The 13,371-nt window shown below is 51.0% G+C and overlaps 1 protein-coding gene across 4 annotated transcripts in view; it reads right to left on the bottom strand.

Annotated features, from left to right (window-relative positions):
• Positions 1-982: 982 nt before the first annotated feature.
• Positions 983-13,371, bottom strand: part of SMOC1 (SPARC related modular calcium binding 1) — a 168,996-nt gene continuing 156,607 nt past the window's right edge. For 2 of the 4 annotated variants that reach the window (XM_038765635.1, XM_038765636.1), the window contains exons 11-13: positions 12,448-12,695; positions 4,578-4,631; positions 983-3,511 (exon numbers count right to left, since the gene is read on the bottom strand). In XM_038765635.1, the coding sequence (XP_038621563.1) occupies positions 3,498-3,511; positions 4,578-4,631; positions 12,448-12,695 (316 nt within the window). In that variant the 3' untranslated portion in view covers positions 983-3,497. Of the gene's footprint in view, positions 3,515-4,577; positions 4,632-12,447; positions 12,696-13,371 lie in introns of all 4 variants that reach the window. The other 2 variants (XM_038765638.1, XM_038765639.1) reach the window with 2 other exon arrangements.

Below are 13,371 nucleotides of genomic sequence, written 5' to 3'. Positions count from 1 at the left end.
TCTCTGGGCCTCAGTCACCTCATCTGTTAAATGGGGATTGAGGCTGCGAGCCTCATGTGAGACAGGGACTCTGCCCAACCCAATTTTCTTGTACCCACCTCAGCACTTAGTACAGTGCCTGGCACACAGTAAGTGGTTAACAAATGCCACAATTATCATTATTACCATTATTATTATTCTTATCATAAGAGGTTGCGACAGACATAAAGACTTCCAGTGTATGTTGGTCCCAGACAGGCCAGCTGAAAAATGTACCAAAAGCCATCCTACTGTCAGCTCCTGCCCATTCCCAAGGCTGGTGGAGGGTTGCCCTCTGGGTTTTTATTACCACTGATTGGAATTACCATTGATTGATTAGGTCCAGACTGGAAGAGGTTCCACAATCATTTTTTTTTTTAGAGAAGCAGCATGGCTCAGTGGAAGGAGCCCAGGCTTTGGAGTCAGTGGTCATGGGTTCAAATCCCAGCTCCGCCAATTGTCAGCTGTGTGACTTTGGGCAAGTCACCTCACTTCTCTGTGCCTCAGTTACCTCATCTGCAAAATGGGGATTGACTGTGAGCCCGCCGTGGGACAACCTGATCACCTTGTAACCTCCCCAGCGCTTAGATCAGTGCATTGCACACAGTAAGCGCTTAATAAATGCCATTATTTTATTTTCCAGGTGGCCACACTGCAAGGTAAATGGCGCCACCTCGTGGGCCATTTTCTAGCCCTTGCAGAAACGGGCGACACTGGCTGGACGTCTGTGGAGTCCTTGGGCTTAATAATAATAATGATGGCATTTGTTAAGCGCTTACTATGTGCAAAGCACTGTTCTTAGAAGCTTAGAAGGGGTCTCCTTCTCCCAGCAGATGCGTCTGCCCTATTTGTGCAGATCTCCAGGGGAGGAGGCAGACCGTTCTAGGGAAAGACCCTGGTCCACAAGGAGAGCGTGAGGCAGGGATGGGGAGCCCTGTGGGGGCCTGAAGAGAGGAGACCAAAACAAGGGTTATCTAATTTTATTAAAAAACAAAAACACCTGCTTTTCACAACAACCCAGGTGCTTGGATCACGGTGGCCGGGAAGGGGCAGGGGTTGGGAGGTGGGCACGGAAGGGCTGGCTCAGTTCTGGCCTCTACTCAACTAACAGGGATAAGCTGCTTTCTAGTGGCTCCCTACCCTCATGCCCCGGGCCCAAATTGGGCCCTGCTCTGCCTCCCAACTGGGCCTCAACTTAGCCGGCTACACAGCACCGGATGGGAAGTTTCTGACAAGGACTATTGCTCCTCAGGACTTTCAGACACCTCACGGGGCATGTCACAACCCAGAAAACAGCCCAGGGCTCTGGGTTGCTGACTTCCCTGGGCAGACAGGCCTGAAGGCAGGCCCAGAAGTCCATTCTGTCTGTCTGCCAAGAGCTCCTGGCTCTGCCTGGTTCCGTGGTCCCATCCATGGGCCAGGTGGGTATCAAAGCCTCACCTCTGGGCTCTCAGGCCTCGGTCTTGGTGGGAGCCAGCCAAACACCAGGCCCTCTGGACTTCTGCAATGGAGGCGGCTCTGGCTTCTGATCCCGCTGCAGGGGGGAGAGGGGACTGGAGACTGTAGCGGGTTCTTCCTGTCAAGAGGCAGACCCCTGGGTGGAGGCAGCAAGGAGCTCTGGGTTGCTCCTGGAGTTCACTGTCCCAGACCTGGGGCAGTAGCCCCAGTGGCACGAGAGCCCCAAAGCCCCAGCAGAGGCTCTGCCACCCTGCACATCCCTCCCACAGCAGCCCAGAGCAGGGCTGCTTCCGCCAGATCCCGCCCCAGGTTCACCCCGGCTTCTCTCCCACCAGGGTTGTCTGTCTGTCTGTCTGTCTGACCCCAGACTGCCCAGGATCACACGACCACGGACGGGCCTCTGCTCCCTTCTCCTAAGGGGCCTCCAGCCTCACGCCCTGTCCCCCCTCTTGGTTACGGCCCCCAGAGCCCTCCAACTCCGCCCCGCTCCAGCCATTGGGTCCAGTCTCAGGGAAGATCCTGACCATGCTGTCAGCCGGCCTCCCCCACGGGTGAGCAGAATTGGGGGGCTCCTGTTTCCCTGCAGCACAGTGGGGCTCAGACTGACCATCCCACCATCAGGCTGCAAGCACCCAAGTGGGGGAACCGCTTGACCAAACCTTACCGATCTTCCCTCATCCCTGGCACTACCTCCTTCCCCGCTGGCAGTGGCATGGCCTAGTGGAAAGATCATGGGCCTGGAAATAACGGGACCCAGACTCGAATCCTGGCCCTGCCACTTTCTGGATGGGTGACCTTGGGTGAGTCACTTGCTTTGTCTCTGCCTCATCTTCCTCACTTGCAGAAGAGGGATAAGATACCTGTCCTCCCTCCCACAAAGATTGTGAGTCCTGTGTGAGACAGGAACTGTGTCTGATCTGCATATACTGTACTTGTACAGTGCTCGGCACATAGTAAGCACTTTAACACTTACCAAATATTATGAAAACCTGATGCTATGAGCTGGAGGGGACTTTGCAGCCAGAGGAGGGAAATGTGTCTTGCAGGCAGCCTCACTGGGAACAGCCTTTTCTCTCTCCTGCTTGGGTGTTGGCTGGGGACGGTGGGGTGGGGGGAGGTTGGTGGGGAGGGCGCAGGAGAGGCAAGGGGATCTTTGTTCTGGACGCTACTTAGCAGGGGGCCTGGGTGACCCTATTTTGGATATTCAGGCTGCCTTCCTCGGAACTGGGCAGATAATCAATCCCTCAGTGCCCCCCCCCCCCCCATCTCCCTAGCCCTGCCCTATGACCCTATGACCTCCTCCTCAGCCGGCTAAGCCCCCAACTTTTAACTAAGAAACAACTAACGGAGGTTCAACTCTTGGGGGACTCCTTTCGGGGACCTCTGGCCTGGGAACTGGAGCTGGAGAGCCTTCTTGTTGGGTAGACCCCATCTTACTTACTTCCTCCCGGCCCCCACTCCCCTCTGGATATGGCCCCCTGCCACAGCAGACCCCTAGCTGCAGGGAGCAGTGGACGTGGGGGCCGTGGCTCCAGAGACCGTGGATCTTACAGGAAAGTGGGGGGGGCCTGGCAGGGCCAACAGATGGGGAGGGTCCATGGCCTCGCTAGCCTAGAGCCTTGGGCAGGTGGGGAAAACAGCAACTCCAATGCCTGTACAAAAGAACTGTACAATTTCCATATATATTTATATACAGTATATAAATCTTTCTTCTCTGGAGTCCCAAAGACCCCGAAATCCTAAGTCATCAGTAGCTGATCCAAGAGGGAGTCTGGCTCTGTTTCCTTCTCTCTTCCCTCGGCAGGATTAGATAATGGCGTTAAAGAACAAACAGAAAGACAATGGTTACAAAGTGCAAACTTCAAGGGGTGGGAGGAGCAGGGCACAGCTCGAGGGGGTGGGGCCGGGGTGCAGCGGGGTGGGGGTGGGGCCGAGGCAGAAGTGGCGACGGGCAAGGGGGCCTGGTTCTGCTGGTCCTGCCTCTCTCCGGTCCACTCCAGCCAGCCCATCTGGTTCGGGACCTAGACGAGACGTCCTACTGGAAGAGGGAGAATTGGTGGGGAATCAGAGAAAAATCGGGGTGTGGGGGTGCAGAACGCATCAAGAAACAGCATTTTCAGGGGTCTAATCCCACATTCCTCTCCTCCTCCCCCTGCTCAGGACAGTCGCTTCCACAACTTGTCTGCTGTGTGACCTTGAGCAAGTCACTTAACTTCTCTGTGCCTCAGTTACCTAATCTGTAAAATGGACATTAAGACTGCGAGCCCCAGGTAGGACGGGGACTGTGTCCAACCCTTGTATGTACCTCAGCGCTTAGAACGGTGCTGGACGCACAGTAAGTGCTTAACAAATACCATCATTATTATTGTTATCAGACTGTACACTCATAGCAGGCAGGGATTGTGACTACTTATTCTGTTGTATTGTACTCTTCCAAGTACTTAGTTCATTCATTCATTCATTCAATCGTATTTATTGAGCACTTACTGTGTGCAGAGCACTGTACTAAGCGCTTGGGAAGTACAAGTTGGCAACATATAGAAATGGTCCCTACCCAACAATGGGTTCACAGTCTAGCTAGCCGTGCTTAGTACAGTGCACGACCCACAGCGAGCACTTAGTAAATATCGTGACTGATTGATTGATTGACTGCTGGACTGTAAGTGCTTTGAGAGCTGGGAGCAGATCTATTTACCCTACTGGACTCTCCCAACCACTTGCTACACTGCTCTGCATACAGCAAACACTCAATTAACACCACTGACCTATTGACTGACTGATTGTTAGAACCCCTCGGTCACCAGGCTACTTTCTCCCCAGGGAGGGCTACTTGGAGGAGCTCAGGGCTGGGAGCGTGTTCCACTGAGGTGGGGATCCTGTCGTTCACTCCCCTTTAGACCATAGGCTTTAGACCATAGGCTCGATGTGGGCAGGGAATGTGTCTGTTACATTTTGTACTCTCTCTCAGTACAGAGCTCTGCACACAGTAAGCACTCAGTAAATACTATTGACTGACCGACTCTTAGCGGACAGCTGAGCTTCCCCAGTTTCTGAGTATCCGGGGGAAAGAGAGAAGTCTCAGAGGGATGGAAGAGACTTACTGAACGGGTTCATGCCTTGTTTTTTTCCATGGGGAAAGCTGCCAGCACTGCTCCCTGCAACCAACGAGGAGAGCCCCATCAGGGCTAGGGCCATTGCTGGCCCTGGTGGCCCCACTCCTGGCCCCCCAAGCCTGGGTTGGCTTGGGGAATGGGCGAGGACACCCCCACCACCATTCCCTTTGCTGCTGGTCCTGGCCTGGAACGTAGGGGAGGCCTGTAGGGCCATGTTGGTCGCTTGAGAACACGGCACCGCTCGTGGCTACCTTACTCCCCCATGGACTTCGGGGGCCACCAATGGGCTCCAACTGATTTGTCTTGGGCCACCAGCAGGTGGGAAGGGAGCTAGTCTGCTAGCCATTTGGGCAAGCGGTGACTTTTGCTTCCTCTCCATTTGAGCTCCCCTGAGATCAGCCCTGACTCTTAATTAGGAGACGCAGCATGGCTCAGTGGAAAGAGCCTGGGCTTTGGAGTCAGAGCTCATGGGTTCAAATCCCAGCTCCGCCAATTCTCAGCTGTGTGACTTTGGGCAAATCACTTGACTTCTCTGGGTCTTAGTTCCCTCATCTGTAAAATGGGGATGAAGACTGTGAGCCCCCCGTGGGACAACCTGATCACCTTGTAACCTCCCCAGTGCTTAGAACAGTGCTTTGCACATAGTAAGCGCTTAATAAATGCCATCATTATTATTATTAATTAGCCATACATCTTGACCAACCAGTGGCCCCCTATCTTCCCCTATCTCGACTTTTTTGCTACCAGCCCCTTTCCCACTTCTTCCCACTAGCCTGGAAATCTGTCCCCATCCATATAGTCCAGAACAACGGTCACCCCTCCTTTGAAGCATTATTGTCACAGATTCAAGTGCATAGTTGACACAGAAGGGCAAGAGAGCCAGAGAAAAGAAGACTTAATCGGGGAAGGCCTCTTAGGGGGAATGTGACTTGAAGAGATCTCCAAGAGGCCTTCCCCGATTAAATCCTTTTTTCCCTGGCTAGATCTCCCTTCTGGGTCAACTATGCACTTGGATCTGTGACCCTAGGACATTTGATATTTCCCACCGCCAACCCCACAGTAGTTACTTATGTATCTTTAAATTATATATTATAAATTACTTATATTAATGTCTGCCTCCCCTCTAGACTGTAAGCTCATTATGGGCAAGAAATGTCCACTAATTTTGTTATATTGTACTTTCCCGAGTGCTTCATATAGAGTTCTGGACATAGTAAGGACTCAGTAAATACCATTCATTGATTGATTAATTGATTGACTTGAAGGTGCAGGGTTTTTCATTTCCAGGGCAGAATTAAGGTTTGGCTTCTCTAAACTAGAGAGCGGACAAGCTTCTGTCCCAGTGAGCCCCAGGAACAGGAGTCCCCCACCTCTGCACCCAACCAAGGGTGATAAAAGCAGTAATTGTCATATTTGTTAAGCACTTACTATATCAATAACTATACTAAGCAATGGGGTAGATACATGGCCAGGTACTGTCCCTGTCCCTCATGAGACTCCCAGACTAGGTAGGGGGGGAATTCAGTATTCAATCCCCATTTTACAGTTGAGGAAAGTGAAACCCAGGGATGTTAAGTGACTTGTTCAAGGTCATCCAGCAGATACACGATGGAGTTGGGATTAGTCAGGCCCTCTGACTCTCAGGATTGGACATTTTCCACTAGGCCATGCAATTTCTCATGATCACGTCGGGGGTGACTCAGAGGAGCAGCATGGCCTAGTGGATGGAGCACGGGCCTGAGAGTCAGAAGGTCATGGGTTCTAATCCTGGCTCTGCCACTTGTCTGCTGTGTGGCCTTGGGCAGGTCACTTCACTTCTCTGTGCCTCAATTACCTTATCTGTAAAATGGGGATGAAGACTGTGAACCCCTTGAGGGACAGAAATTTAATGCTGTATTTTCAATGGCCCCCAATGTCCTTCCCCATTGGAGAGGGGGCTGTACCTCAAAATCAAGCGCTTAGTACAGTGCTTTGCACACAGTAAGCGCTCAATAAAAACGATTGAATGAACGAATAAAACATGACAGTTGCCTCGGCCTCGAGCAGCCATTCCCTCAGAGACCGCTAGAGGGCACTGCACACCTTGCTCCTCGCAGCAGAACAGGCCACTGGAGTTTTTCTTTCATTCATTCATTCATTCATTCATTCATTCAATCGTATTTATTGAGCGCTGGCTGTGTGCAGAGTACTGTACAAAGCGCTTGGGAAGTACAAGTTGGCAACATATAGGGACGGTCCCTACCCAACAACGGGCTCACAGTCTAGAAGGGGGAGACAGACAACAAAACAAAACATGTGGACAGTTAAGTCATCAGAATAAATAGAAATAAAGCTAGATGCACATTATTAACAAAATAAATAGAATAGTAAATATGTACAAGTAAAATAAATCTGTACAAACAAGCGCTTAGTACAGTGCTCTGCACCCAGTAAGTGCTCAATAAATACGATTGAATGAATGAATGAAAGAATATATACAGGTGCTGTGGGGAGGGGAAGGAGGTAGAGCCGGGAGGAGATGCGGAGGAGGAGAGGAAAAAGGGGGCTCAGTCTGGGAAGGACTCCTGGAGGAGGTGAGCTCTTGTGTTTTGTTCTTAATGGTATTTGTTAAGCGCTTACTATGTGCCAAGCACTGTTCTAGGAGTTCCCAGCCTCAGGGAAGTAGCAGGGTAGGCAGCTAATGTTTGAGGCTCCTAGCATTGGGGCAGGCCATAGCTGTCTGAGGCTCCTAGCAGCCGGGAAGACTACAGCTGTTCGAGGCTCCTAGCGTCAGGGCAAGCCACTGCTGCTTGAGGCACATACTAATAATAATAATGTTGGCATTTGTTAAGTGTTCACTATATGCCAAGCACTGTTCTAAGTGCTGGGATAGGTACAAGGTAATCAGGTTGTCCCACGTGGGGCTCACAGTCTTCATCACCATTTTACAGATGAGGGAACTGAGGCACAGAGAAGTTAAGTGGCTTGCCCAAGGTCACACAGCAGACAAGTGGCAGAGCCGGGATTAGAATCCACAACCTCTGACTCCCAAGCCCGTGCTCTTTCCACTAAGCCATGGTGCTTCTTGTATTAATAATAATTATTATTAATATATAATATATTAAGAATATATTATTATTATTATTATAACATTTGTTAAGTACTTACGATGTGCCAGGCATTCTATTAAGCACCCGGGTGGATACAAGCAAATCCAGTTGGACACAGTCCCCTGTCCCACATGGAGCTCACAGTCTCAATCCCCATTTGTCTCACCCCAACGAGCGACTGACCCTCCCTTAGATCCCTTTGATGAGGTCACTAAGGCACAGAGAAGTGAAGTGACTTGACTTAGATCACACAGCAGATAAGTGGTCGAGTCGGGATTAGAACCCATGACCTTCTGACTCCTAGGCTCATGTTCTATCCACTACTCCACAGTGGGGCAGGCCTCTGCTGACTGAGGCTCCTAGAGGTGGGGCAGTCTGAAGCTGTTCGAGGCTCCTAGATGTTGGGTAGATTGCTGCTGTAGGAGTCTCCTAGCAAAGGGGCAAGATCATGAGTAGTCTGAGGTGCCTAGCAGGTTAATAATAATAATAATGCTGGTATTTGTTAAGTGCTTACTATGTGCAAAGCGCTGTTCTAAGCGCTGGGGGGATACAAGGTGATCAGATTGTCCCACGTGGGGCTCACAGTCTTAATCCCCATTTTCCAGATGAGGGAACTGAGGCACAGAGAAGTTAAGTGACTTGCCCAAAGTCACACAGCTGACAATTGGCGAAGTCAGGATTTGAATCCATGACCTCTGACTCCAAAGCCTGTGCTCTTTCCACTGAGCCATGGTTAGGCAGTCTTATTCTGCTGCCTGAGGCTCCTAGCAGTTGCCTGAGGCTCCTGTTGGTGATATTCAAGGCTCCTAGCAACGGGGCAAGCTGTGGGGGTTTGATGCTCCTATCAGGGGCAAACCACTGCTGCTCGAAGTTCCTAGTTGTGGGGCAGCTGCTGTTCGAGGCTCCTAGCAGCAAGGGAAAGTAGAGGCGAAATCCACCACACCCATCCAGGCTCTACCATTCTCTGGGCAGAGGACACACCCAGCTAAATTCTCCTCAAGGCCCTTCCTGGACAGGGGCTCATGTGGGAGGGATCACCGATGAGGGTCGGTGGCTCCTGGAAGTGAAATGAAGGGGTTTTCCCACTGTTCCTCCACTCCGGAAAGGTATGCACCTCAGGACAGGGTAGCCTCTCACCAGGCATCATGGTCCCTCCTCTGTCCCCCTGAGTCAATCTCATCATTCTGCACCACCTAGCACAACCCTCTGCCAGGGACTCTAGATTGTAAACTCACTGTGGGAAATTAATGTGTCTGTTTTATTGTACTTTCCCAAACACTGAGTACAGTGCTCAGCGCACAGTAAGTGCTCAATAAATATGATCGACTGCTGGAACTTCCAAGCAAGTGGCTCAACTCCAGGCTAAGGACTGTGCGAGGAAAGTCCCCCCAACAGTCCCAGGCCTGGGTATGAGAATGTGGCCCCCATGCCGGACAGGGGAGGGTGGGGAGAGTGTTCCCCTTCCTCTTCCCAGGAGCAGGAGCTCTGGAGGGGCCGAGGGGCAGACTGTCCCTGGGGTTGGGGGCTCAGCAGGGTAGAGGCCTGGGGCCTCTCAACTCACAGAATTCAGCCCTCCATGGCCGAGGTGGGCCTCAGCCAGGCTAACCCTCTTCAGGCCCTGTCCAAACCCCATGAAGCAGTGTGGTCTAGTGGAAAGAGCATGGTCCTGGGAGTCAGAGGACCAGATTTCTATTCCCAGTCCTTCCCCTTGACTTCAAATTGTCCTTGAGCTAGCTATTTAATTTCTCTGTAATCTACTCATCTGTATAAAGGGAATTCAATCCCTGTTCTCCCTCCCACTCAGACTGTGAGCCCCTTGGGATAGGGACTTTGTAAATCCGATTATCTTGTAGTGCTTAGCCCAGTGCTCAGCACATGGATCACACTTAACAAATATCTCATTACTAGTTCAGCGGCAGGGGAAAAACAGACAGATGGTGGACCCTGGGTGGAAGTAGGGCCTGGGGTGAGAACCTCTGCCATCTGGGAGATTGTTTTCTCCTCCAACCCTGTTTCCCTCCCCACGAGATGGTGCCAAGTCAATCAGGCTGTCGATCGGTCGTATCTGTTGTGCGCTTACCACGTGCAGAGCACTGGACTAAGCGGTTGGGAGAGGACACTGTGGTAGGGTCAGCGGGCATCCTCCATGCCTGTGATCGACTGACAGTCGAGAGGAGCTCAGGATCCAGCCGTTTAACTGGTCATCCACCTTTGGCCGCTGGCAGTCAAAGTCGCCATGGGCTGAAAGCTCACTGTGGGCAGGGAACGTGTCTGTTGTATTGGACTCTCACAAGCAGTTAATACAGTGCTCTGCACATGGTAAGTGCCCAATAAATACCACTGATAGATTGATTAATGTCTGTCTCCCCCTCCAGACTGCAAGCTCCTTGTGGAAAGGGAACATGTCTGTTATACTGGACCCTTCCAAGCACTCAGTACAGTGTCCTACACACAGTAAGTGCTCAATAAATGGCACTATTTGATTGAATAATGTCTGTCTCCCCCTCTAGACCACAACCTCCAGGGGCCAGGTGGGAAATCCAGGCAGCTGGAAACCCTGGGGGCATGGAAAGGGAATAAGGGATAGAAGGGAATGGGAAACTTGTGGGCAGGGAGCCGTGGCCAGGGAACTGTGCCCTCGGGTGGCACACTTCCCTCACCAAACAACATCCCGGGACAGTCTCTCGGACAAAGCATTTCCCTTTCTAGGCATCAGTTTCCCCCTCACACAAATGGTGATGCCCCCACCTTGGGTCAGAGGCTTGCCCCATTGCATTGAGAAACAGCATGGCCTAGTGGGAAGAGCATGGGCCCGGGAGTCAGAGGACCTGGGTTCTAATCCCAGCTCTGCCACTTACCTGCTGTGTGATCCTGGGCAAGTCATTTCACTACTCTGTTCCTCAGTTTCCTCAAAACTGTAAAATGGGGATAAAATACTTGTTCTCCCTTCTATTTAGACTGTGTCTATTGGGACGTGGACGATATCCAACCTGATTAAATGGAATCTACCAAAGCACTGAGAATAGTGCTTGGCATGTAGTAAGTGTTCAACAAATACCATAAAAACAAAAAACAAAATGGTTCCATCCCCTGCATTCCCAGAGAGGATGGAAAATGAAGAGAGAAGGCAAGGAGAGGAAACTGAGGCTCACGTCAGAAGGACCTGGATTCTAATCCCAGCTCTGTCACTTGTCTGCTGTATGACCTTGAGCAAGTCACTTCACTTCTCCAGGCCTCAGTTACTTCATCTGTAAAATGGGGAATAAGACTGGGATCCCAATGTGGGACATGGAATATGTCCAATCCAATTACTTGGTATCTACCCTAGCTCTTAACACAGTGCCTGGCAAATAGTAAGCACTTAAAAAGTTCCACAGTTATCACTCTGCAAGGAATCTATCCGTTTTCTGGTTCTCTTTGCTCTTCTTCCGCCTCCCATCCCTCGGTTGTCAGTGTCCCTCAAGGCTGTGTCTGAGGTCCTCTACTCTTCTCAAAGTACATCCGCCATCTTAGGGATCTCACCTACTCCCCTGGCTCCAATTTCCTTCTCTATGCAGATGACTCCCAAAACTACCCCTCCAGTCCTGACCCAAAATCCCACATCACCTGGAGCCTCCAAGACACCTTTGCTTGGGTAACCTGTCGGCACCTCAAACTTCCCTCCTCAACCTACTTCGCCTCTTGACTTTCCAAGGTCAGTCATTGACCCCACCTCTGTTGCCATCCCAGAAGCCTCGATGTCATCCTTGACTTCTCACTTTCAACTCTCCCATTCAATCTATTGCCAAATCCTGCCAGTTAATCCTTCATGGCATCTCCCAGAACCATACCTTCCTCTTTGCCTGAACAGCCATCAACCACCCTGGTACAAATTCTGCCCATAGAGCGGCAAAAGCTATTATTTCCATTTGCAGCCTCTCCCCTCATCAGTCCACTCTTCCCGACGTCGAACGGATCATCCCATCTGAAGCTTCAACTCGGCCCACATCTCTCTGCCCCTCCAGGCTGTGCCTTGGAACACCTCTCTCCTCATCAAGGAAAATCTCCTCCACCTCCTTGTGGATCTGCTCTCTGGACCCACCTCTCCCAACTAGCTTATTCTACTCCTGCTATGCCAACCATCTAGCTGTACCTCTAGATTGTAAGTTCCGTAGACTGCTAGCTCCAAGAAGGTTTGATTACCGTGTTTGAAGGTACTTTGATGCCTCCCCCATTCCACTGGAAGCTTCTTGCTTGTGCCCTAAATAAGCAAGCGGCAGCATTCCCCCTGCCCTTATGTTTAAAGCAGGATACTGGGGAAGCAGCGTGGCTCAGTGGAAAGAGCCCAGGCTTTGGAGTCAGAGGTCAGGGGTTCAAATTCCGGCTCCACCAATTGTCAGCTGTGTGACTTTGGGCAAGTCACTTCACTTCTCTGTGCCTCAGTTACCTCATCTGTAAAATTGGGATTAAGACTGTGAGCCCCCGTGGGACAACCTGATCATTTTGTAATCTCCCCAGCGCTTAGAACAGTGCTTTGCACATAGTAAGCACTAATAAATGCCATCATTATTATTATTATATTGTGTCCAGTGGACATAGGTAAAAGCTACTGCTACTGCTTCTACTGATGGGAGACCATAAGCTCCTTGAGGAAAGAAGTGATGACTACCAACTGTACTCTCCCAGCATTTAGCGCAGCGCTCGGCAAGGTGAGCGCTCGATAGATAGCACGGCGAGACTGATTGGCGGTGGCAGCAGAAGAGCAGAAAGTAGGGGCAGATGCTTCTCACCTCCTTCCTTGCTGACCCCCAGGCAGCCCTTGAGCTCCTGCAGGGAGATGGACTTGTCTCTGTTGAGGTCACAATAGTCAGTGAAGCGCCGGGCACACTTCTTCGGCTTGGCTTTCTTCTTCACATAGCGCTTGAAAGACTTCATCTCCCGCTTGTTGATGTCATTGCTACTGTTGTTGTCCAGCTGACTGAAGTACCAGTGCACCACTCGCTCCTCCAGGGTGTGGCTTGGGTCGGGCTCAGAGAACCTGCGTCGACGGGAGACCCGCCACCCCACCGGAGGGTGCTCGGTCAGTCACCTCCTCAAGGCAGCTTCCCGCATGCCGAGCAATGGAATCCCAACGGAGTCACCACTTCCACCAACCTCAGAATCATCACCACCTCTCTCACCATCACCTCCAGCACCTTCACCTCCACCTCCACCACCACCTCTACCCCTTCACCCAGCTCTTAGAACAGTGCTTTGCACATAGTAGGCACTTAATAAATGCCATTATTATAATTATTACAGCCACCACCACCACTACCTTCAAAAAAGTAATAATGGTAACAATAATGATTCATTCATTCATTCAATCATATTTATTGAGCGCTATGTGCAGAGCACTGTACTAAGCACTTGGGAAGTACAAGTTGGCAACAATTTGTGATAATTATAATAATAACTGGTATTTGTTAAGCACTTACTATGTGCTATGCATTTTAGCAGCGTGGCTCAGTGGAAAGAGCCCGGGCTTTGGAGTCAGAGGTCATGGGTTCACATCCCAACTCTGCCACTTGTCAGCTGTGTGACTTTGTGCAAGTCACTTAACTTCTCTGTGCCTCAGTTCCCTCATCTATAAAATGGGGACAAAGACTGTGAGCCCCCTGTGGGACAACCTGATCACCTTGTAACCACCCTAGCACTTAGAACAGTGCTTTGCA

Source organism: Tachyglossus aculeatus, chromosome 23 (genome assembly GCF_015852505.1).
Source record: "Tachyglossus aculeatus isolate mTacAcu1 chromosome 23, mTacAcu1.pri, whole genome shotgun sequence".
NCBI lineage: Eukaryota > Metazoa > Chordata > Mammalia > Monotremata > Tachyglossidae > Tachyglossus > Tachyglossus aculeatus.
Note: the sequence above shows the minus strand (reverse complement) of the source record. Positions and strands in the feature narration are given on the sequence as shown.